This window comes from Brassica oleracea, chromosome C8, assembly GCF_000695525.1.
Source record: "Brassica oleracea var. oleracea cultivar TO1000 chromosome C8, BOL, whole genome shotgun sequence".
Classification (NCBI taxonomy): Eukaryota; Viridiplantae; Streptophyta; class Magnoliopsida; order Brassicales; family Brassicaceae; genus Brassica; species Brassica oleracea.
The window spans coordinates 33324202-33344201 of NC_027755.1; the positions used below are offsets into that span (position 1 = coordinate 33324202).

The window sequence follows — 20000 nt, forward strand, 5'->3', positions numbered from 1 at the left end:
ACAATCAACCACAACCCGTAACCAGACTCACTCCTATCGGAAAAATTTCGGTTATATAAAGAATATGATCATTTCTATCTAGATAGTTATAGTTATATATTTTTGCATGTAGACCGTAACACATTATATATATGAATTACGATGATTTATGTGTGCAAGAAGAGTGAGAGTATAGTGGTCGAGGAGTCAATGATAGTGAAAACTGAAACAGGGGCTGAGGAAGAAGAGATGTGTAGAAAGTCATGTGCTAACATACGCAGACAAGGAAGATGACTGGATGATTGTTGGAGATGTTCCTTGGGAGTAAGAACTTTAAAAAAAAATTATTCTCTAATTAAGCACATTGTAATTTTGATTAATAACTATAATATAATGATGTAGAAGTCTAATGGGGATTTAATTGATTATTGTGTAGGATGTTCTTGTCTAGCGTGAGAAGACTGAAGATCTCAAGAGCTTATCACTACTGATTTGACCAATACAGTGTGGCAAGTAGTTAGTTTTGTCATGATGTAAATCACTTTGTCGGAGATTTTATTCAAAATTTTTGTTTCTAGTTTTATTACGTAATGTTTTTATTCGGTTATAACTTGCAAGGATGAATTTTTCTTTCAGATCCTTCGTTAGAAGGTTCATGTTTTGTTGTTTATTAGATTTTTTTCTTATTTCAAAAAATCCCTAGCGATAATAAAACCAAATATTATATGAATCGATTTGGTACAATATTATCGTATTATTAATCAAATCTATCTTCCATTTATATAAATAAAAAATCTAAGTTGTGTTTTATCACAAACAATATTTTCAGTTGAGTTTTTTTTTCTCTATTTATTTGGAAATTCTCGAATGATTTGAGGTATAATAATGATTTTTAACCAAACACTGATAGTTAAGAGTTTTGTTATTTAAAAAAAAAATTCAATCGAGATATGATAAATTATTGCCAAGGAAACAAAACTTCAGTTACAAAGACTCATGTAGGAGATATATTACACTTGTTAGTAGCCCTGAGAATTTTATCCGAGATGCGGATTCGATCCGAGATCCGAAAATCCATATATCCGGAGGGGCCGAATCCGGATCCGGATAGTAAAATGTTGGATCCGTCAAACCTAGATCCAGATCCGGATATCTTGATTTTTTAGTTCGGATATTTGGATCCGTAAGTTTTATTAAAAACTATTTCAAAAATAATAATATCTATATATAAAAAACTAATTTTATTTGATATATTTTCATTTTTATAATAGTATATATAAATATTATGTAAATTTTGTAATACTATACATATAAATATTTAAAACATTATATATATTTTTTATTTTTAAATTATTGTTAATATTTTATATATATTAATATTATTTTTTATTTATTTTAAAGATCGAAATCCGGATCCGGATAACCGCCGGATATTACAATTTTTAGAGGATATCCGAGAATCCCGGATTCGAATAAGAATAGTAAAATTATGGATTCGCCGGATAAAGATCTGGATCCGGATATCTTAAAAGAAAGAGAAAGAACAAAAGCATCACTTACAAAAACGAAACCTCTTATAGAAATAAAATTGAAGGAAAATTTATGAAGATGTTTCTTCACCCTCAAGCAAACTGTGTTTTCCCCTTTAAAGGTCAAACTTCATTAACGTACCAAAAAAACAACCATGGTGATCTACTTAAACCACTTGACGTCTCAACATTATTCTCTGACAACCCAAAACAATCAGAGCTATGCTCCGGGAAGATACTCTCTTCAAAAGAATCACAACTAATCTCCGGCGAAACCCACTGCGAGTAGCCTCTAACATTAGAGCATCTCCATGGAGCTTGCTTCGAGTTCTTCTTCACCCTAAGAGTAACATTAAGGAAACATATATTCTTGAACTCATCTCCTTCTATACCTTCAAGAAGACCCGCAACACCGATATCTTCACCACTAACATTCTCAAAAGTGATCTTCTCTATAGCCGGAAGTGCCTTAGTATCAAAGTTCCCATCAGGATGTTCACCGTACTTACCCGTGAACCTAATAGCTTTCTGCACGTTATCGAGCTTCACGTTTGAGACGTGCACGTTTCTTACGTAGCCGCCTCGTCCAGGAGAAGTCTTGATTCTGATTCCAGTGTTGGAGTTGAATAGATGCAAGTCTTTGATGTAGATGTCAGATACACCTCCTGACATTTCACTCCCTATGGCTATTCCTGAGCTTGAAGTAGTTTGACCCGTTAACCTATTGATCTTGATCTTCGAGCTTGGTCTTGCGTAGGAGATTCCATACTCGTCCCATCCGCTTTTTATCGATACTAAATCATCTCCGGTAACTATGTAACAATCCTCTATGCAAACGTTAGTTGATGAGTCTGCATGAAGCGAAAATGGTGAGACCATCTCTCATATCTTAACTAGAGGAGTAAATTTACAATGGAACTGATGAATCGAAAGCTTTAAAAGATAGATTAGTAGTTCTTTGTTTCTGAGAATACTAAAAAAACTAGAATATTCACAAGGTTATTAAATGTTATTCAGATAAACCGAAACTTATGAAAATCTATTTAGATCTACTGAAAACAAAGAATAAAACAATCACTTTTATTAATCAAATCATAAAACCATAAATTTATTTATATAAAACCTACAAAACTATGTAAATCTAATCCTAATTAAAATAGGAATTTTTTTTTTAAATACAAATAAATAGTAAGTATCCTAATTCTAGGCTCCACTAACAACTCACCTGGATCAACTCCATCTGTGTTTGGAGAGTCAAGAGGAGCCAAGATTGTGAGATTCTTTACAAAAACATCTCTGTTCAGACAACAAGAAACATCCATATCAGAACACATGATTAACCGGACTCAAGTAGCATTAGATAAGTGTGACTTGACCTGCAGTAAACAGGATGAATATTCCAAAACGGTGAATTCAAGAAAGTGAGGTTGGAGATGATAAGACCAGTAGCGTTTATGAGTTCAACAAGATGAGGTCTTGTATAGTTTAGCTCTCCATTTCTAAACCAATCCCACCATATACTTCCTTGACCATCTATTGTCCCGTTCTCACCTATGATCACACTATCATCAGACTAACATCAACGGTTCAAAGCATCCCTATAATAAGTTGTTATATTAGTTAGTACCTGTGATGACAACATCAGTGAGATTCTGACCATATATAAGACTCCTATGCCTTCTACCAGGCAACTCTCTTCCTCGCCCATATGATGGCAATGGATCAACCACAGGCCAGTTCTCCGAGTTCTATAAAGAGAAAGTACTTAAGACATTAACATGTATGCTTGAAATGATGTAAAAAGAGGCAGAGACTTGCCGTTGACCCGAGAATGGTTGCACCCTTGTCTAGCCATAACGTTAGGTGACTGATAAGGTCGAAACTACCGGTAAGCCACTGACCAGCGGGAACAAAAAGCTTGGCACCACCTTTGTCAGAGAAAGTGTTGAGGTAGAACAAAGCATTCTGAAAGGCTTTAGTGTTTAGTGTGACTCCATCTCCAACGGCTCCAAACTCTGTGATGGATACGCTGTGAGGCCGGTGAAGAATCTGTGAATTGGAATATTCACAGTGCAGGCTGCCTCCAAGGCTGCACCAAGCACCATAGAATGCATGTACTAAGAGCACATACGAGAGCTGCAAATAGCCAACATCAAAAACCAACATTGTATGATGTTCACAGGTCTCAAGCCTAATGAAACTTAAAATAGCTCATGAACAATGGATACACAGTTAGGTGAGAGCTACATTTCATCTCTATAAGCAAGCAAACACCAGATCAGGATTCAGGAAGAAAGAGGATATTCTGAACAGTAAAAATATTGGTTTCTTGTAAAACTCTCAACCTTTTTGAACAAGATTGCAGATCTTGAACAGATAAGACATGGCATTACCATATTTGAGAGACAGGGGCAGTGGAACTTAACTATGTTATGTTTTTAAAAAAAGAGGAATAAAACTTACAAGGAAGGATATCTTCATATGAATGGAAGATCTGTAATCTCCTTCAGCTCCAGAAACCTAAGTCTTCTTGACAAACAATCTCAGCTTCTTTTGGGCTTCTCTCTCTCTCTCTCTTGTAGACTGTAAGAAAAATCAAAACATTGAAAGATGAGTTTTCTCTCTCTCTCTCTCATGTGATTGAATGCAAGTTGCAAAGAGTGATAAGATGGGGGACAGTGGTGAGAGAGGAAACAGGGGAACCCACACTAAACAGCAAGCATCATTGAAAGTGACCGTTTGTGCCCGCCAAAAGTTCAAGCAGTAGTTTTAGTTGTAGGTCCTTTCTTCTTCTTCTAAACCTTATCCGTACGCAAACGGCTAAACCCGAGAAACGGGAAAGCATCTAATTCAAGTACTTTTAATAATCAAATATTAAAGAAGAATAACATTCGATGGAACCTAAGATGTCTGGAGATTACCTTATTCGAGATGTTCTGTTATAAACAGACAGTGAGGGGTCACATATACAAAAAGCCAGAAAGAAAGACAGAGAAGTTAGACCAGTCTGTAAAATGAACACTAAGGAATCATTTTTTGTTCCTTTTTCTTTTTGAATCAAATGTGATCAGTTATCACGAGAAGATGAAGAAGATGACGGATCACGTGACACGTGGATCTCTTGACTATTTGAGAGTTGACTCTGCTACTGTAATTACTCGTTTTTTTTTTCTTTTTTTTTCAGTTACTTAATTGCTGCAGTTAAGGAAAAGAACAAAAAATCGGGAATAAAATTCAGAAGTGCTTCTACACATGTGCTAGAGTAACAATTACTACTAACAAACATAATTAATGAGCATTTTATAGTTCCAACATTTTTAATACTATTTGACATTTTTTATGTGTTCACGAAATTAGAGAGAATTAGTAAGACAGACAAGAGTAATGAGACGACTTTGTTGTCTATAAAAGAACAATACGACACCCATAATTACTACACTTAATTATCCCTTCAAGAGATTACCATACCTACCATCATGGACCTGAGTATGATTTTAAGTACCCAAAAAGTTACTCATTTTTTTTTATAAAAGGACATAAATAAATTTGTGCATCCTTTTAAAACAGAGCTTTATGGTGAATTATTATAGCAGGAAAAAGCTTAGCTTATAGAACAGAACGTTAGTATATATCACATTGCACCTGAGACTCCAAGGCTTATTAGCTAACACCCAAGGAACAAGTACCACCTAGAATTGTACATACCTTGAGCCCCAACTTATTCAACTAAATTCCCACAAGCAGTAGATTTCAGAGCTATTTTTTCCTTTCTCAAACAGTTCTTTTGAATTAAAAAAACATCGTTTTGGTAGTTCATAGTGCAATCACAGTAATGAAACTAAAATAGCTTTCAGTCAAAATATCAAATCACAGCACAATGAACTTGAGATAGTCTTCACAAAGTAAATTTCATGAACTGAACAAAAACTTGGTGAACAACACTTAGTAACTCCTGCCCCAATAGGTCCATTTCTTCGCAGGCTTTCCAGATGCAAAGCAGAGAGTGCCTGTACAACCACACAAAAAAAAACAACAGTGAATGAGAGAGAAATTGATGAGAATATTTTCTCAAGAGAGATTAAAAGATTCTCTGTTTCTAACCTTCAGGGAGCTCTGGCTGTTCAAATGGAGAGCAGAGGGTTTTAGCTGCTCCAGTTTCACCTTTAGTACGTGCCTTGACATCTCTCTCCACTTCCTGCAAATAGTATGATTTTAAGGGAATTAAATGTATGCATTCTTTCTCACAATTGATTTCCCTGAAGAAGGTTTTTTATAACGCACCTCTTCATCACACCAGGGAGCTAAGATGAGCTTCTTTTTGTTGAGTGCTACGATAAACTCGTCCCAAGTCTTAATTTCTTCAACACAGGCTTCCCTCTTTTGCTTCGCCACTTCATACATGTTTGCCTGGATCTTCTCAAGCAGTTCCTTCACATGTTCCACTAAGCTACCTCTTGGGATATCTTCCTTAACTCCATTGTCCCGTCTCACAGTTCTGACCTATAGCCATGCAAAAACAAAGATATAATGAAATTGGTTTAGCCACAGTCTTCCCAAGTATAAACCGAGAGATATTCAACACGTTAAACCAGGCTGACCTGGTCGTTTTCCAGATCACGGGGTCCAATCTCAATTCTCAAAGGGACACCCTTCATTTCCCAGTTTGAATACTTCCAACCAGGAGAGTAGTTGTCCCTTAAATCTTCTTCGGCACGGATACCGGCTTCACTCAAGGCAGCCACAGTAGCGGTACAAGCATCGAAAATTCCTTGTGTATTAGCATCTTTGTAAGGAACAGGGATCACAACAACTTGCACAGATGCTACTTTAGGAGGAAGTATCAGGCCTTTGTCATCTCCATGAGTCATAATCATTACTCCAATCTATGCAAGGTACCAAGTTGAAAAGTTAATATGCGGTAGAGAAACCGCAAGGAGAGAATAAACCTAGGTGAATAAAAAATAGCACAAGACTTACCGTCCTGGTACTGTAGGCCCAAGAATTCTGCCACACCATCTCAGTCTCTCCTTTCTCATTCTCAAAGTTGATCTCAAACATCTTCGCAAAATTTTGTCCCAAACAATGAGAAGTTGCACCTTGTACACCACGACCCGTGTTTGGAATGAAAGCCTACAAAAAACAAAGTTTTAATCCACGAGAAAAAAAAAGAAGATTGCGTCTCTGAAACGAAATAGAAAAGTTACATACCTCCACACTTGTAGTGTAAAGTCCCCCAGCAAACTTTTCATTTTCACTCTTCATACCTTTCACAACTGGGACTGCGAGATACTCTTCATATATGCGACGGTAAAGCTCCAAAATTTCAAGGACCTGAGAACAGTTGAGAAGCAGAAACGATAAATGATATTAACCTGATAAAAAGGGAGATGCTGGATCACAGGCGAAAGTTATGATAAGTTGAGTTACCTCTTTATCTGCTTCCTCTTTTGTGGCGAAAGCAGTGTGCCCTTCCTGCCAAAGGAACTCACGGCTCCTGCAATTAAAAAAAAATCAGGCACTGAGCTATGACAAACCAAACTTCTGTGTCTATTTCACTAACTATGTAGCTCAAGAAAAAAAAGGTATGAACAAGAAAATAAAAAGGATTATAAGATGATCAAGTACCGGATAAATGGGGTAGGGTTGCTGAACTCCCATCTAACCACATTGCACCACTGGTTAAGCTTCAAAGGCAAGTCACGGTGCCCTCTTATCCACTTGCTGTAGTAAGGGTACATCACTGTCTCACTGGTAGGACGAATTGCGATCGGGACTTCCAAGTCAGATTTGCCCGATTTTGTAACCCAAGCAACCTAAACAAAACATTCAAAATCTATTAAACAAATGCTTCATTGTCACAAATAAAAAATCCTTTTGAAAGATTCACAGATATAAACACACACCTCAGGAGCGAAACCCTCAATGTGGTCCTTCTCCTTCTCGAGAACACCAGGAGATACAAAGAGAGGGAAGTAGCAATTCTTCACCTTCATTTTCTTGATTTCCGCATCAAAGAAAGTCTGGAAAAAACAAAATGATCAAACATCTTATCTCCCACATCAGATTAATTAAAAAAAAAAAAGAGAGAGACGAAGGTGCTCACTTGCATAATCTCCCAAATAGCCATTGACCATGGCCTAAGGATGTAACATCCAGAGATATCGTAGTACTCAATCATCTCGTGCTTGCAAACCTCAGAGTACCATTCACCGAAGTTCTCGTCTTTCTTGACGCTGAGACCGAGACCCGTTTCCTTCTTGACGTCCTTCTTCTTCTTGCCGCCGCCGCCACTGGGACCCGCCTTGGCGACCTTCTCCTTCTTCCCACTTGGACCAGCCATTTCAACCTTTTTCTTCTTTCTGAATGCATTAACAACAAAAGCGATTCGTTTTATAGATAAAGTGAAACCTAAAGCACCAATCGAAAGCTACGCAGAGATCCGTGAATCAATCGAGCGAGACAATCTAGACAGCAGATTCCCAAGGAATAAACAAAAATAACAATTGATTCGCAGAGGAAACACAAACATACGATAGTTAGCGAAAGAGGAGGAGGAGGAAGAAGAAGCTAACCGATTCGCCGGTGAGCTGAAGACGGCGGAGATAAGGAGAGAGCAACGAATCGAGGGAAAACGTTACAAGTTGCAAACCTTTTGACTGGCTTCGTTACTGATCTACTTCCAATCATATATAGCCACGTCTTAGGGCTCGATATAAATGGGCCAGGCCCAAAGCTAGGTCAAGAAGTCAACTCTCTATGCATTAGCTGTAGTAATGGAGAAATCGTGGAAAAGCTAGTATTTTATTATCGCCGCCAGTCATATATATATAACTCAACCTAATTGGGCCAATAAAGCCCATATTTGTCTATTCAATTAACAGTCGAAGGACTAAAATTGGACAGATGAAACATAGAGGGTCAAACACGAATAAATAATAACCAGATGGGCGATTTTGGAGATTTGAAAAGAAGAGAGAAGTGTGAAATTCTTCTTCTTCGTCACAGAGCGCGTAGAGGAGGAGGAAGAAGAAGAAGAAGATGGGAGAAGAGAAGCCTATTAGGTTACTTAATTTCGTCTCCGAGGAACAGGTTCTCTCCCTCTCTCTCTCTCGCTTTCATCTCTATCGAAACCCTAGCTTTGTAGCAGATTCGATCTTAATTTTTTTTTTCTGGGGGAATTGAATTTTGAAGTTAGAGGAATCGAAGAAAGAAAGAGGGGAAAGAGTTGAAGATGGCACATTCCAGAGAGACAGGGCTTTGTACGAGGTTTTTCTCTCTAGCCTCCTTTTTTCTCGTTTCTTCTTCAGTTATTTTGATCAGATTGCAGCTGAATGATTATTGTTGTTGCAGCGTCATTGAAAAGACTAAGAACAATGCTTCTTCTGTGTATACTAATTTCAGATATTGAAAGAGAACAAAGACAAGAAGGATGCTGAGTTTAACGAACGTTTCAAGCACAGTGAGTCACTACTCTGCCAGTATTCATTCATTCATATGCTTATTGTTTAGCAACGTCTTTGGTTTAGTTTCTTCTTTCTTTAGTTTTCTGTGCCTTTTCTTCAGTGGATTATCTCTTCTTTTTTGAATTGGATTTGCCAGGACCACCCAAAGCTCTTGATGAAGATGAGACTGAGTTTCTTGATAAACTCGAAATGGTGAGTAAAACTTAGTAATTTCAGACTGAGTTTATTCATCTTATATCGTAATGACCTGCCATATAGCATGGCCAGTGTTAACCTCTTTGACAATGCCTATGGAAGAAGATTCATGGCTTTTTGATGCATTCGTTTTGCATTTTGTTGTATAGTCAAGGAAGCAATATGAACGGAAATTAGCAGATGAAGAGGAAGAACAGCTTCGTAGTTTCCAGGTAAATAAATTTCTTGTCAAACTTGAAAAATACTGTTAAACAGATGCAATAATGCTGGATCAACCTTTTTGATTATGGTTTTTTGATTTTTCAGGCAGCAGTTGCAGCACGATCAGCAATCCCTCAAGAGCCAAAAGAAGCTGCTCCTCCTCCACCACCACCTCCAACCACCAAAGTGAGCATCTCGTGTTTCAAACTATATCTTTTTGATATTTGATTACAGAACTATTCAACTTTATTTATGTATCCTGTAGGAACAAAAGACAACGGGGAAGAGAAACGCTTCGACTCGTCCATTTAACGCTATCATAAAAGTCAAGTCACAACCTAAGAAGGTCAAAGCGACGGAGGATGAGAAGAAAGATATCTCAGGGAATGGAAAACCGGAGACTTCTGCAAAGCCCAATGTCACTCCCGTAGCTCTGCAAACAGGTTTAGCCTTAGTCTCGTATAGTGATGAAAGTGAAGATGATGCTTAACATTTTTGTTTTATTCTGTCCGAAGAATCTATAAACATTCATAAGACACCATCTTTGATATTAACTTAAGTTCCATGCTTTCCTTTCTCCACGATGATACCATTCTTAAGCACTGCAATTACATCTGCGTTCTTGATTTTTGATGGCCGCTTGTTTGTTTAACCATAAACCGGTCCAGTAAATCTTGGACCGCATAGTCCGATTCTGCGTCTAGGGCACTTGTTGCTTCTTCCAATAGCAGCCCCTTTGGATCTTTAACAATTTATAGTAAGGAACAATTGCTTTAGCCGATGCATCTTTTATGACTCTAGCAGAGCATCAGGTCCATGCGTAAACACATGTATTGTCCTACCGAAACATCTTAAAACCGGAATATAATCGATCAGGGACAGATCCCAAGATGGGTTGGTTCGGAAGGTTGGATTTTGACTCGGTTTACTTTGGTTAAAGAAACAGCCAATTATGTCACGTTTGTAATGTGTGAAAAATATTGGTGAGATCATCAGTGGGACAGCTTCGCTTTGAAGTGGGATTTGATTTGGTAGTTCAGGGCTTGCTTTGATAACATATTACACTACTCATAAAAGTTTGCCAATAGTCAGTCATCTCTGTCCTCATAATCTTCTATAACATACTTAAATATAGAATATAGAATCATATATATAAATATAGCAATAAGGCAAACTTTTTATAAAGTTATATTTGTTGAGCTAGTATACATGTTTACACAAAATCTTACATATATAAGTATTTTTTGTTTGTATTATTTTACTAGAGTATTAGTTTTAAGTTATATTTATCATGTTTAGTGATAGGATCATAGGATATTCATACACACATCAACATGGTTATAAGAGCTCATTATTTTGAACAAAAGAAATTAAAAAAGAAATAAGATATTTTGTATATATGTTTTGCATGTGAAACAAAAGCAATCATATACAAACATCATCCCAGACTGTCTAGAACCCTATAATAATAACCAAAAAGAGCCCTGATCCCGAGAGACGAGGTCGTATCGTTAGCTTTTTACAAGATCACATACTATATTATTCGTTATATATTTTGTTAGTTAGTTTTCTTATTATAATCCAAGCTGGACAGGAACGTTGGCTTCTTGAATCCAGTTAGCAGGAGTCAACCAGTTAGCGACGGTGAAACGTTCAACCTCAGCAGCAGACTTAGCCATCTTAGCCCAAGGAACCCTCGCAGCAGTGTTAGCTCCTGGTCCACGGTTATTGAACTCAACATATGTAGCTGTTAAATGGAATTTTTCTCCTTGCCATTCGTTCCATCCTACCGGTTGAATCAAATCACCAATCTCAGTTCCGATAACCGCGGTGGTGGCAAATGGTTTCCACGGCCGTCCAAGGTATGATTTGACGGTTAGCCTGTCAGCTTCGAGCTCTTTGTCCGCCATGATACGGCAGTTATGGAGAACGATACCAATCTTCACCGCTTTACCCTTCTCGTTACCGTCGGCTGTAACGTGGTTGGTTTGTCCGGGGCTTCCCTTTCGGCAGAGGATTAGAGAGTTTTGAATCACGGTCGCAGATTTTCCGAAGATGAAATCGACTGTACCGGACACAACGATGTTCCTGTAGAACTGACGTCCGTTGTTGACGTAGAGTGTGTCTTGGTAACCGTCAAATCTGCAGTTGAATATGACCGCACGGTCTCCGTTCACACGGAACGCGACAGCTTGGTGTCCTAATGGACCAGCAGTGTTCTGAAACCCGATCCATTTCGCCATGAATCCCTCAGATTCAACCTCTGCATGCATGCATATTTATATTTAGATATCAACGTGCATGTGCATGTGCATATGTAGATATTGCACGGTGCAATATAGTTAGATGGAAAAAAATAATATTAACTAAATGGACTTTAGCAACCCAAAAAAGAAGAAGATTAATTAAATGGGACTTACGAACGGTGCCACTGAGTGAAGTAGTGGTTCCAGGGCTAAGTCTAACACTTCTGTCAAAAGTAATGATTGTCTGTGTTGCACCATCACCAAACATGAAAACATTGTTTACCTTCTTAGGGATAGTGACTTGTTCCTTGTAGACACCAGCCTTAATATAGATAATGCAACGTCCAGGATTTTTCTCCGGACAAGCTTTAACCGCCTCAGAAATCGTCTTAAACTGTCCACTTCCATCCTTAGCCACCACATGCGTCGGCTTAATTTTACCGCCACCACCGCCGCCTTCACCGATACCTTCATCAGCAGGGGCACCAGGGCGTCCGGCCTGAGCCATAAGCTTCCTGTCTTTGTCAGAATGCCATTTAGGTAATCCTTTTTGGTCCAAGTCTTCAAGAAGATCACGATCAGGAGCTGGAGTTTCTCCGAGGTTCCCGTTCTTCATGTCATCAACCTTAACATTCATTTGGGACATTGCGGTGGTTAGAGCATGGAAGATATCGATAGCGTTACTGGACAAAATCTTGGAGTGAGCGATTCCTTCGCCCATGACTTTTCTTAGTTCCGATTCTTCAATATCATCAATACAATCGGTTTGGTAATTAAAAACTCCGGTTAACCATTGTTTAAGCTGGTCCATCTTACTCCCACTCTGCTGAAGATCTTCACCCATTTCTTCAACAATTGTCTCAAGATCCTCAAGAGCGTACATCAGCACTCTCTTGCAGTAATCAAGAACGGCTTTGCTCGTCGCATTCATGTTTTTCCCCATACCTTCTTCGGTTGAAGCCGTGAAGTCTGAGGATTTTGTGACCGCATCTTTTGTAGCTAACATGAAGGCTTTGATAAGTTTACTTGGATCGTCGCTTTTGACAGGGTCAAGTGTTTTTGCGCATGAACCTTTGTCTGTGGCTGACGCACAAAGTGACTCAACCGCTTTCTGATGCGAGTTCAGAGTCTTGTCGCCACCTGCACCACCACCTTTATTAACAAAGGTGACAACTCCTATGGCAACACCCACCACTAGAAGCATGGATGCCACTGATATCACAATTTTCCCTACCGCCATTATTTATTTTTTAATCTATTTTTTTTTGTTTTTTTTTGTTTTTTCTCCCTCAGGTTTTATTTAGGAGGTAAATAGGAGAGGGAGGGGACTTATTTTTATTTATTCAGACCCGGTGGATTATTTAATGGGGGCTGGTGGAGATTATGGTGCATTATGGGAGATTCTTATAGAAGTTGTAGTTTCTAAAATTAGGTTCGCATGAGCTTTGCATGTAGGGAGACATTTTAGGTCGTTGAATGGCTGAAACTTCTCTAATCAAATATTGGATTTGAGATTAAAAGTTATTCACCACAAGATGATTTGATTATGTCTTTGTCCTGATCAAGAGGTGTAGCTTCGATTACTAAAAATAAGAAGTAACTTAAGGATGGAAAAGTTAGTCTATTATTATTAGAATAAACAATTTATTTTGGGCTCTTCATTCCTAGTACTAGTTTTACATCCGAATTTCGAAAGTAACGAAAGTAAAATGTTTCTAAAGCTTCTCATCGATAGTTCTCATCTTCTTCAACCCAAATTAATCGGACACTACAACATGTAACAAAGGTAGCTAAGCTAGTGGTAGTAAGAAAATTGTGTCATCTATGGTGTTACTCAAACATGAATGGTATTATTCATTTAGTTCATGGACATCTTTTTAGACTATTAAGAGCATGTTTAATGGGAGTTCTTAGGGTGAGGTTCTTAGCGGAATATAAGAACCCGTCTCTTAACTTTTAGCTAAAAAAAGCTAAGAACCGGTTATTTAAGAACCGGCGTAAACATTGCCGTGATAAAAGAAACATCGGCGTGATTCATGCATGGTCGTACATGTACATACATCATCTAGATCAGTATCATATGTAGTTGATTACTGAAGGTTCGTTGAATGTTGACATGTCCCGGGAGCACAAGGAAAAAGGCATGGTTTGCCTCGGCGGGCTCCCCGGCTAAGCTCCGGTGGACGGTCATTGGCGCTAGTCGGATCCTCTCGAGACTTCGGATACCAGGTCATAAAAAAAAGGCATGGTTTCATCATCAAATATATGAAACTTTCATGCATCAAATATATGAAAAATGCACAATTCTTTTGTTTGACGTAGGACATGTATCCGAAAACATTTAACCAATAATGATTGCGATAGTGTATATTTGTTCGAGTTATCAAGGTCTACCAAATAATTATGTGATCAACATAATTTCAGCTTCATTTTGATGACAATTCAAAAACTTATAAAAAAAAACTCACATTCCATTAATATATCCTTTCCAATAATCTCGAAATCCATCCGTACATGTATAAAACCTAGAACATACATCATACATGGTCGCTTTAGGCATTATACGAGTGATATTAATTATTTATTACATCCAAATCATTTAATCAGTAGTAATAATTCGACAATGGTGGCGGTTGGGGCGAAGTGTCTTCCTCGTTAAGTTTCACCTTGATACCAAACGTCTTAAAAATAGTTTTCAAACCATTAAACACATCATACGTATTACTGCTTAGATTCTTCCCAACACTAATCCCAGTCTCCACTTCCTTCAACAGATTCTTATCATCAATATCATCCAAACAAGTCCAGTGGTACCCCATGATCGACATTAACTTCTTCTTACACGTGAAATAGTTATGAGCCAACGTCTTTACATCTTTCCCCGTAGCGTTCCAAAAATCAGTGAAATCTTCTAACGCGTACTTCAAGTTTTTTTCGCAGCTGTTGATCACTGCGGCTGCAGTTGCGTTTGATTTGTGTTTTGGTTTGATCTCGGAGAGGAAAACCACACTTCTTTTCACGGAAGATTCAGTCGCAGCCGCTAACGCTCGGATCAATTCGATAGGGTCGTCGGTAGGAACGTGTTTAAGGGTTTTACAGCATGGACTTGTGTTTGTTAGGACGACAGTGCATATTCCCGCGACTGCTTTTGCATGCGGTGTGAAAAGGTAGTTCCTGCGTTTGGCTTTAGGTGCAGCGGTTGCTGTTGCGATGATGAATAATAAGAGAAAGGCTAGTTTGATCGGAGTGATCATGATTGGATGTTCTCCTATGGACGGAGAGAGAGAATGACCGGAAAGGAACGGATCCGGATGAACGAGAGAGCTTCCGATATAGAGAGATGCATGTTGTAGATTATTTATAGTTCATCTATATTTGGTGGTAGATATTAAATTTGTTTTTCAATTTTCTAGGTACTTAACATATGGTAAAGAGGCGTTTGCGGGTTAAGTTCAGGTGAAACGGCAATGTTTCAAATTTAATATTGTTTGCTATATTTTGTTTTTTCTCGTAGTAAAAGAAAATACGGGATTAACTGAAGCAGTTTTGCTGTTGGAAAAGAATAATTCAAACAAAAAAATTGAGAAAAAATCGTTCAAAGTTTATACTTAGGGATGGGCAAAAAATAAAACCATTCAAACCGAGCCAAATTAAACCGAAATATATATCCCAATCATTTGGTCAAAGATTTTATCAACCCAAATAGTTTGGTTTGGTTCAGTTTTAGACCGAACCGTACAACTATTAAGATTTATCATATTTAACAATTTAATAGAAACAATGAAATATAATTTTATACATTTTACTTTTTACTTATAAAAGAATAGAAGTCATAAAAAACAACCTGCAATATTTATATTAGATTAGAAGATAAATAATATAAAATTATTGAATTACATATCTTTAAAATACAATGTTTTTACGTTTAAATATGAAAAAATAACAATTTAGTGTCAAATGATGATTTGTTTTTGGTTTTGTAAATTATATTTTCATAACCAAACTAAAACAAAACTAAAAACTAATTCGGTTGAACTGAATAAACACAAACAAAACCTAAACTGAACATCAACCAAACATAGTTGAACTGAACAAATACAAAAAAAAACTGAACTGGACACAAACCCAACCGAAGCTCAAATTAACTAAACTAAACCAAATTAATTTTGATTGATGGTTAAAGTTTTGTTAGACACAAACAAACCGAACCAAACTTAAACCGATCGAAATGCCTAGTCCTTTCTTTCTTGGAAAATAAATAAATAATTTCAAAATTATATTTTCAAGATTTCACTTTTAATGTTTTAAAGTTTTTTAGTTAGTTGACGATTGAGAGTGGTAAATTCCAAAAAGTTAATTATACTTCTTAAACTACTATTAATTCTAAATTATCAGAAATCAATAATAATAATAATAAAATAATGATTTAATATGCATGAAGATATTTTTTAAATAGATATTTTAGTTGAGAAAATATTATTCTAAACTGAAAATTGAAACTATATTTAGAGACGTGAACCCTTTCTTCAGAATCAAAGCCCATCTCGAATCAAATTTATTTCATCAACAGAGAATTTATAAGCACGAGCCCAAAAGATACTACTGGTCGTGAGATGGACACGTGTCCAAGCCGAGCCTCACCCTCAAGCAAAAAAAAAAGAGGTGTGTATAAAAAAAAAAAGAACAGGAAAGTCGATCGTCTCTCTCTCTCTTGGGCGAATCGTTTCGTGGGACGCGGGAAAATGCAGGAGGAGGAAGCCAAGATCTTGCTGGGCTTTCCTCCCAACTCTCTTCCTGATCCTTCTCAGGTTCTTCTTCTCCCCCATTCATCTTCGATTTTGGGCTTTGATTGTACAATTAGGGTTTTGGCTCGATCCCTGATCGCTTGGTATGAGAATTTCGAATTCTAGTTGGGATTTTATAGTATTTGATTTATGATGATTGGAGTTAGGTTAAAGCAGCGTACCGGAAGAAAGTGTGGGAATCACATCCTGACCTGTTCCCCGATGATCAGAAGCTCCATGCTGAGTCTATGTTCAAATCTGTGAGTCATAATTCTTCTTAAATTGAGCTTTAATCCTTTTAATCTTTCTTATCTTCTCACAAGATTTAAAAAAAAAAAAAAATCAATACTTTCTCAATTTGTTTGCAGATATCTGAAGCTTACTCTTGCCTTGAGTCAGGTAATTTACTCAAAATTTGACCTTTCCTTGGAGCTACATTTCTAGCTCACATTGGTCTCTCTGTTTGCAGGTGATGTTAAAGGCCAACACTATTCCAGATCAGGTAGACAGTAAAAATACGACTCAAAACACTTTTAAATATGTGTTATAAGACTAAGGCGTCGTGTGTTACACATTAAATAAGGTGGGTATTCGAGGGTGGTCAAGACGGGAGTCCCACGGACATATGCATATGCCAAAAGAGGTAACGCGTGGTTGATCGGTGCACCTTTTCTTTTGATCGTCCTTGGAACCATCGGCCTTGGTGGTGTCAAAGCTAACAGGTCACTCTAAAATTGTATAAAGATACTAATGAGATTTTCGTAAATAAATATTTATAATCGTTGGTGTGGCTTTTACAGGGCGTACAATATGCAAAAACAGACGTTCCCCTCTCATAATCCGTTCCTCCCTTGATTCATTCAGTCTCTCTCTTTCAACCAAAAAAAAAAAGCATTTGAATCAGAGAGCAGCCAACAGGGATGTCAAGTTAGAGTTAACTCTTATAAGATTTGAAGTCCTAGGAATTTGGGGGTTATCTGTTTGGTGATTCCTATACTTGTTGTAATTTTAATGGCATACACAAGACACCAACTTCTGTACATTGTAATATTGTATTATAATACTTGATTCATTGAGAGATAATGCTGTGAGCGTAGTATAATAACGCATAACACACTAGTAAAATGAAAATGTATCTTTTGACTGACAATTTACTAGAGAGGAATTAATTGGAACAGATTGTTAAAGTAGAAGAACGTAACAGAATCTAAGTAAGGATTTAGACAAGATTCTATAGCTATCTATAAATTATATAGAGCCTGTACAAACATAAAACATAATATTCATATAAAGAAAATGAAACTTCGTGGTTCAGAGTCTTCAGACTACAAAATAAGACGCAGGTAAATAAAATAAAAAAGAAAACTGGCGAAGCTACAGATATTATCCATCCATATCACAGTAGATATCTCTTAATCGCATTAGACCAAAAGAAACAGACTGCAGCAACGTTGGTGATGCAGAGATTCCCAAATCAACGTTGCTTTTCCCACTAACTTGTTTATCCCTTGAGATGATGAAATTGAGCAAATCTCCCTTCTTCTTCTAAGGAACACTAAGGTTTTTATAGAACCCAACCATGTACTAATACATAACCAATAGGTCCAAACCCTTAACCATCCCCCCCCCATATTTTTAGCCTTGACTCATTTGTAATGAACCGACGATAGTAAAATGAAAAAAAGAAAAATAAAAGAAAAACGTGCCTACTACTACTAACGTAACTAGTACTCCAGACTTCAGATTCATCATAGTTCTGAAGTTTTTAGATATGGAAAACATCCATGTCTTAGTGTGCTCTATATTTGATATTCAAAGTAGTGTACCCATATAGGCTACTACTACATCTTCACTTCTTCATGGAACAATATTTCAGGCAACAGGTTGGATACCTGTCACGGTTTCAGTAGCTTTCTTTTTTGTAGTCTCCGCAGCAGCAAGGTTAACAGTAATTGGTTTCCATCCTGTTTGATTATAAGTAATCCATTTCTTCCAGGTTGCTGTTATATCCAAGATCTGAACTATGTCACCTATAGCATACTCTTTTAGGCATTGCTTTTTCAGAATCTGTGCAGCTTCATACCTAAATATCATATCCAAAGAAGAAAAAAAGAATGTTAAAATGATTCATTAATAATGAACACTAGCTATAAGGTAAACATTTTTTTTACTGACCTGCACTGCGTTGCCATAATCGCCACACGCCCAGAGGATGAGGTTAGAAACTGATGAAGTCTATCCCAAGCTGCTTTTGGGTATTGCTTAGGGTTGCCCCCTAAAGGGTTTACACAGTTCCATAGAGGTTCATCTTTGACAAGGTAAAGCTTCAGTTTACCCATGTTTACAACCATGATCATTTGATGCTCCGCTGCACTCTCTAAAGCTTTCTTTACATCAGTACCGTGATGCTTCGGATCTCCATACTGAATGCAATCGGAGATATTAGGCTCGGTGGGACTAACTTTTTCGGTTTTCAAGATGTTTAGAGCATGTAAGATAACCCCTATAAGGCCTTGAACATACTCAGACGGTGGCTGTGGCGGGCACTCTTGTGTTGTTCCCCACATACCATTGCTGGAACCAGATCCAGAAGCAACCAATGGAAGCTGAGGAGGTGAGACTCCATGAGTGGTTGAGTTGGTGGTGTTCACTGTGGTTGTAGTAGTACTGGTTACTGGGGCACTAGTACTCCGTGGAAGATAAACTTTATTTCCACTGTTTAAGCTAAGAGAAGATGATGATGATGATTCCATCTTTGGTCTGAACTCCTGTCTAACTTGAGGATAAAAATTAGGACGAATTTGAGTTTGAGTTTGGCTTGGATACTGAGACACACTTAGGTTGCTGAGATCAGGTGAAGACATAAACCTAGGACCGTCATTCCTCGGTCGGAAACCATTATTCATAGGAGGATGCAGATTCTCTGGCCGGTACGGACGGAAAACATTACCATAAGGCGGTCGCATATTAGAAGCACCTGGCCTGGAAGCATTGGGAAAATAGTTAGGGATGCTAACTCCGTTATTCCAAGAAGCATCAGGGTTAGGGTAAGGCTGCCTATGAGGATAAGGACCAGGTCTAGGAGCATAGTTGTACTGATTCTGAGGATTACTCATCGCATCATTACCAGTGAAAGTATTGACATTGGTAGTGGGTAAAATGGGAGGAGCAGGTATGGTGGTGGAAGAAGAGGGCTCACTGCCTCTAAAAAGCTCATGAGGTTTCTTAATCAGCTTCCCTTGACTATTCTGCTGCTGCTGCTGCTGACATTGGTAATTATTAGGCGCTGGAGGAGGTTTTGGAAGGTACTTAGCCTTGAATTTGTTCGAATCCTGAGGTTGGCTTGACGGAACACACTCCTGCGTTGGCGCATTGGCGATAAGCTGCAAGCTTTCGCTTTTCGAGAGAGGCATCCCACCAGCTGAAAGGCTCGTCCACAGCCACACGGTCCTCGCAGCGTGAACAAGCGGCACGGAAGCTTTGCGAGGCTGAGCCAAGAGAACATTGTAACGTCTCAACCTCAACTGGTGAAGAGCGTCAGAGAAGTCTCTATCCCCAGAGATCAGCATAAAGTTCGCAGGCGCAGGGTTATCAAGCGCCCAG

At 37.9% G+C, this 20000-nt stretch overlaps 8 protein-coding genes across 12 annotated transcripts in view; 3 read left to right on the plus strand and 5 right to left on the minus strand.

Annotated features, from left to right (window-relative positions):
• LOC106310890 (auxin-responsive protein IAA30-like) overlaps positions 1–667 on the plus strand; it is a 1642-nt gene extending 975 nt beyond the window's left edge. Inside the window, exon 3 of the mRNA XM_013748121.1 lies at positions 416–667. Coding sequence (XP_013603575.1) covers positions 416–470 — 55 coding nt within the window. The 3' untranslated portion in view covers positions 471–667. The remainder of the gene's footprint in view (positions 1–415) is intronic.
• Positions 668–1518: 851 nt separating this feature from the next.
• Positions 1519–4541, minus strand: LOC106311841 (probable polygalacturonase). Of its 5 annotated transcripts, none has more exons than XM_013749153.1 (7): positions 4430–4541; positions 3972–4091; positions 3327–3644; positions 3136–3256; positions 2885–3059; positions 2734–2804; positions 1519–2359 (listed from the first exon to the last, which is right to left on the minus strand). In XM_013749153.1, the coding sequence occupies exons 2-7, from the start codon at positions 3987–3989 to the stop codon at positions 1632–1634; spliced, it is 1431 nt and encodes a 476-aa protein (XP_013604607.1). In that variant the 5' UTR covers positions 3990–4091; positions 4430–4541; the 3' UTR covers positions 1519–1631. The 5 variants fall into 5 exon arrangements, with proteins under 5 accessions (XP_013604607.1, XP_013604605.1, XP_013604604.1 ...); XM_013749151.1 differs by having other exon boundaries at positions 3972–4328; XM_013749150.1 differs by having other exon boundaries at positions 3972–4353.
• Positions 4542–5267: 726 nt separating this feature from the next.
• LOC106311840 (proline--tRNA ligase, cytoplasmic) lies at positions 5268–8183 on the minus strand. Its single transcript, XM_013749148.1, has 11 exons — positions 8081–8183; positions 7612–7867; positions 7412–7528; positions 7134–7321; positions 6936–7002; positions 6717–6839; positions 6486–6638; positions 6107–6391; positions 5790–6008; positions 5610–5703; positions 5268–5515 (listed from the first exon to the last, which is right to left on the minus strand). The coding sequence occupies exons 2-11, from the start codon at positions 7846–7848 to the stop codon at positions 5451–5453; spliced, it is 1548 nt and encodes a 515-aa protein (XP_013604602.1). The 5' UTR covers positions 7849–7867; positions 8081–8183; the 3' UTR covers positions 5268–5450.
• Positions 8184–8447: 264 nt separating this feature from the next.
• LOC106311842 (protein FAM192A-like) lies at positions 8448–9946 on the plus strand. The gene is made up of 7 exons (XM_013749154.1): positions 8448–8597; positions 8700–8774; positions 8910–8967; positions 9108–9163; positions 9316–9378; positions 9473–9553; positions 9633–9946. The coding sequence occupies exons 1-7, from the start codon at positions 8547–8549 to the stop codon at positions 9855–9857; spliced, it is 609 nt and encodes a 202-aa protein (XP_013604608.1). The 5' UTR covers positions 8448–8546; the 3' UTR covers positions 9858–9946.
• A 791-nt stretch (positions 9947–10737) lies between these two features.
• LOC106311462 (probable pectinesterase/pectinesterase inhibitor) lies at positions 10738–12983 on the minus strand. The gene is made up of 2 exons (XM_013748648.1): positions 11788–12983; positions 10738–11630 (listed from the first exon to the last, which is right to left on the minus strand). The coding sequence occupies exons 1-2, from the start codon at positions 12851–12853 to the stop codon at positions 10942–10944; spliced, it is 1755 nt and encodes a 584-aa protein (XP_013604102.1). The 5' UTR covers positions 12854–12983; the 3' UTR covers positions 10738–10941.
• A 1080-nt stretch (positions 12984–14063) lies between these two features.
• Positions 14064–14936, minus strand: LOC106310799 (probable pectinesterase/pectinesterase inhibitor). Its single transcript, XM_013748019.1, has one exon. The coding sequence runs from the start codon at positions 14865–14867 to the stop codon at positions 14217–14219; it is 651 nt and encodes a 216-aa protein (XP_013603473.1). The 5' UTR covers positions 14868–14936; the 3' UTR covers positions 14064–14216.
• A 1352-nt stretch (positions 14937–16288) lies between these two features.
• On the plus strand, positions 16289–17475 carry LOC106312096 (protein CAJ1). Its single transcript, XM_013749481.1, has 6 exons — positions 16289–16421; positions 16565–16657; positions 16766–16796; positions 16867–16899; positions 16981–17119; positions 17198–17475. Exons 1-6 carry the CDS (start codon positions 16356–16358, stop codon positions 17250–17252), a joined length of 417 nt encoding a protein of 138 aa, XP_013604935.1. The 5' UTR covers positions 16289–16355; the 3' UTR covers positions 17253–17475.
• Positions 17476–17663: 188 nt separating this feature from the next.
• Positions 17664–20000, minus strand: part of LOC106312095 — a 2796-nt gene continuing 459 nt past the window's right edge. The window contains exons 2-3 of the mRNA XM_013749480.1: positions 18573–20000; positions 17664–18480 (exon numbers count right to left, since the gene is read on the minus strand). The exon at positions 18573–20000 is cut by the window's right edge and continues 46 nt beyond it. Coding sequence (XP_013604934.1) covers positions 18270–18480; positions 18573–20000 — 1639 coding nt within the window. The 3' untranslated portion in view covers positions 17664–18269. The remainder of the gene's footprint in view (positions 18481–18572) is intronic.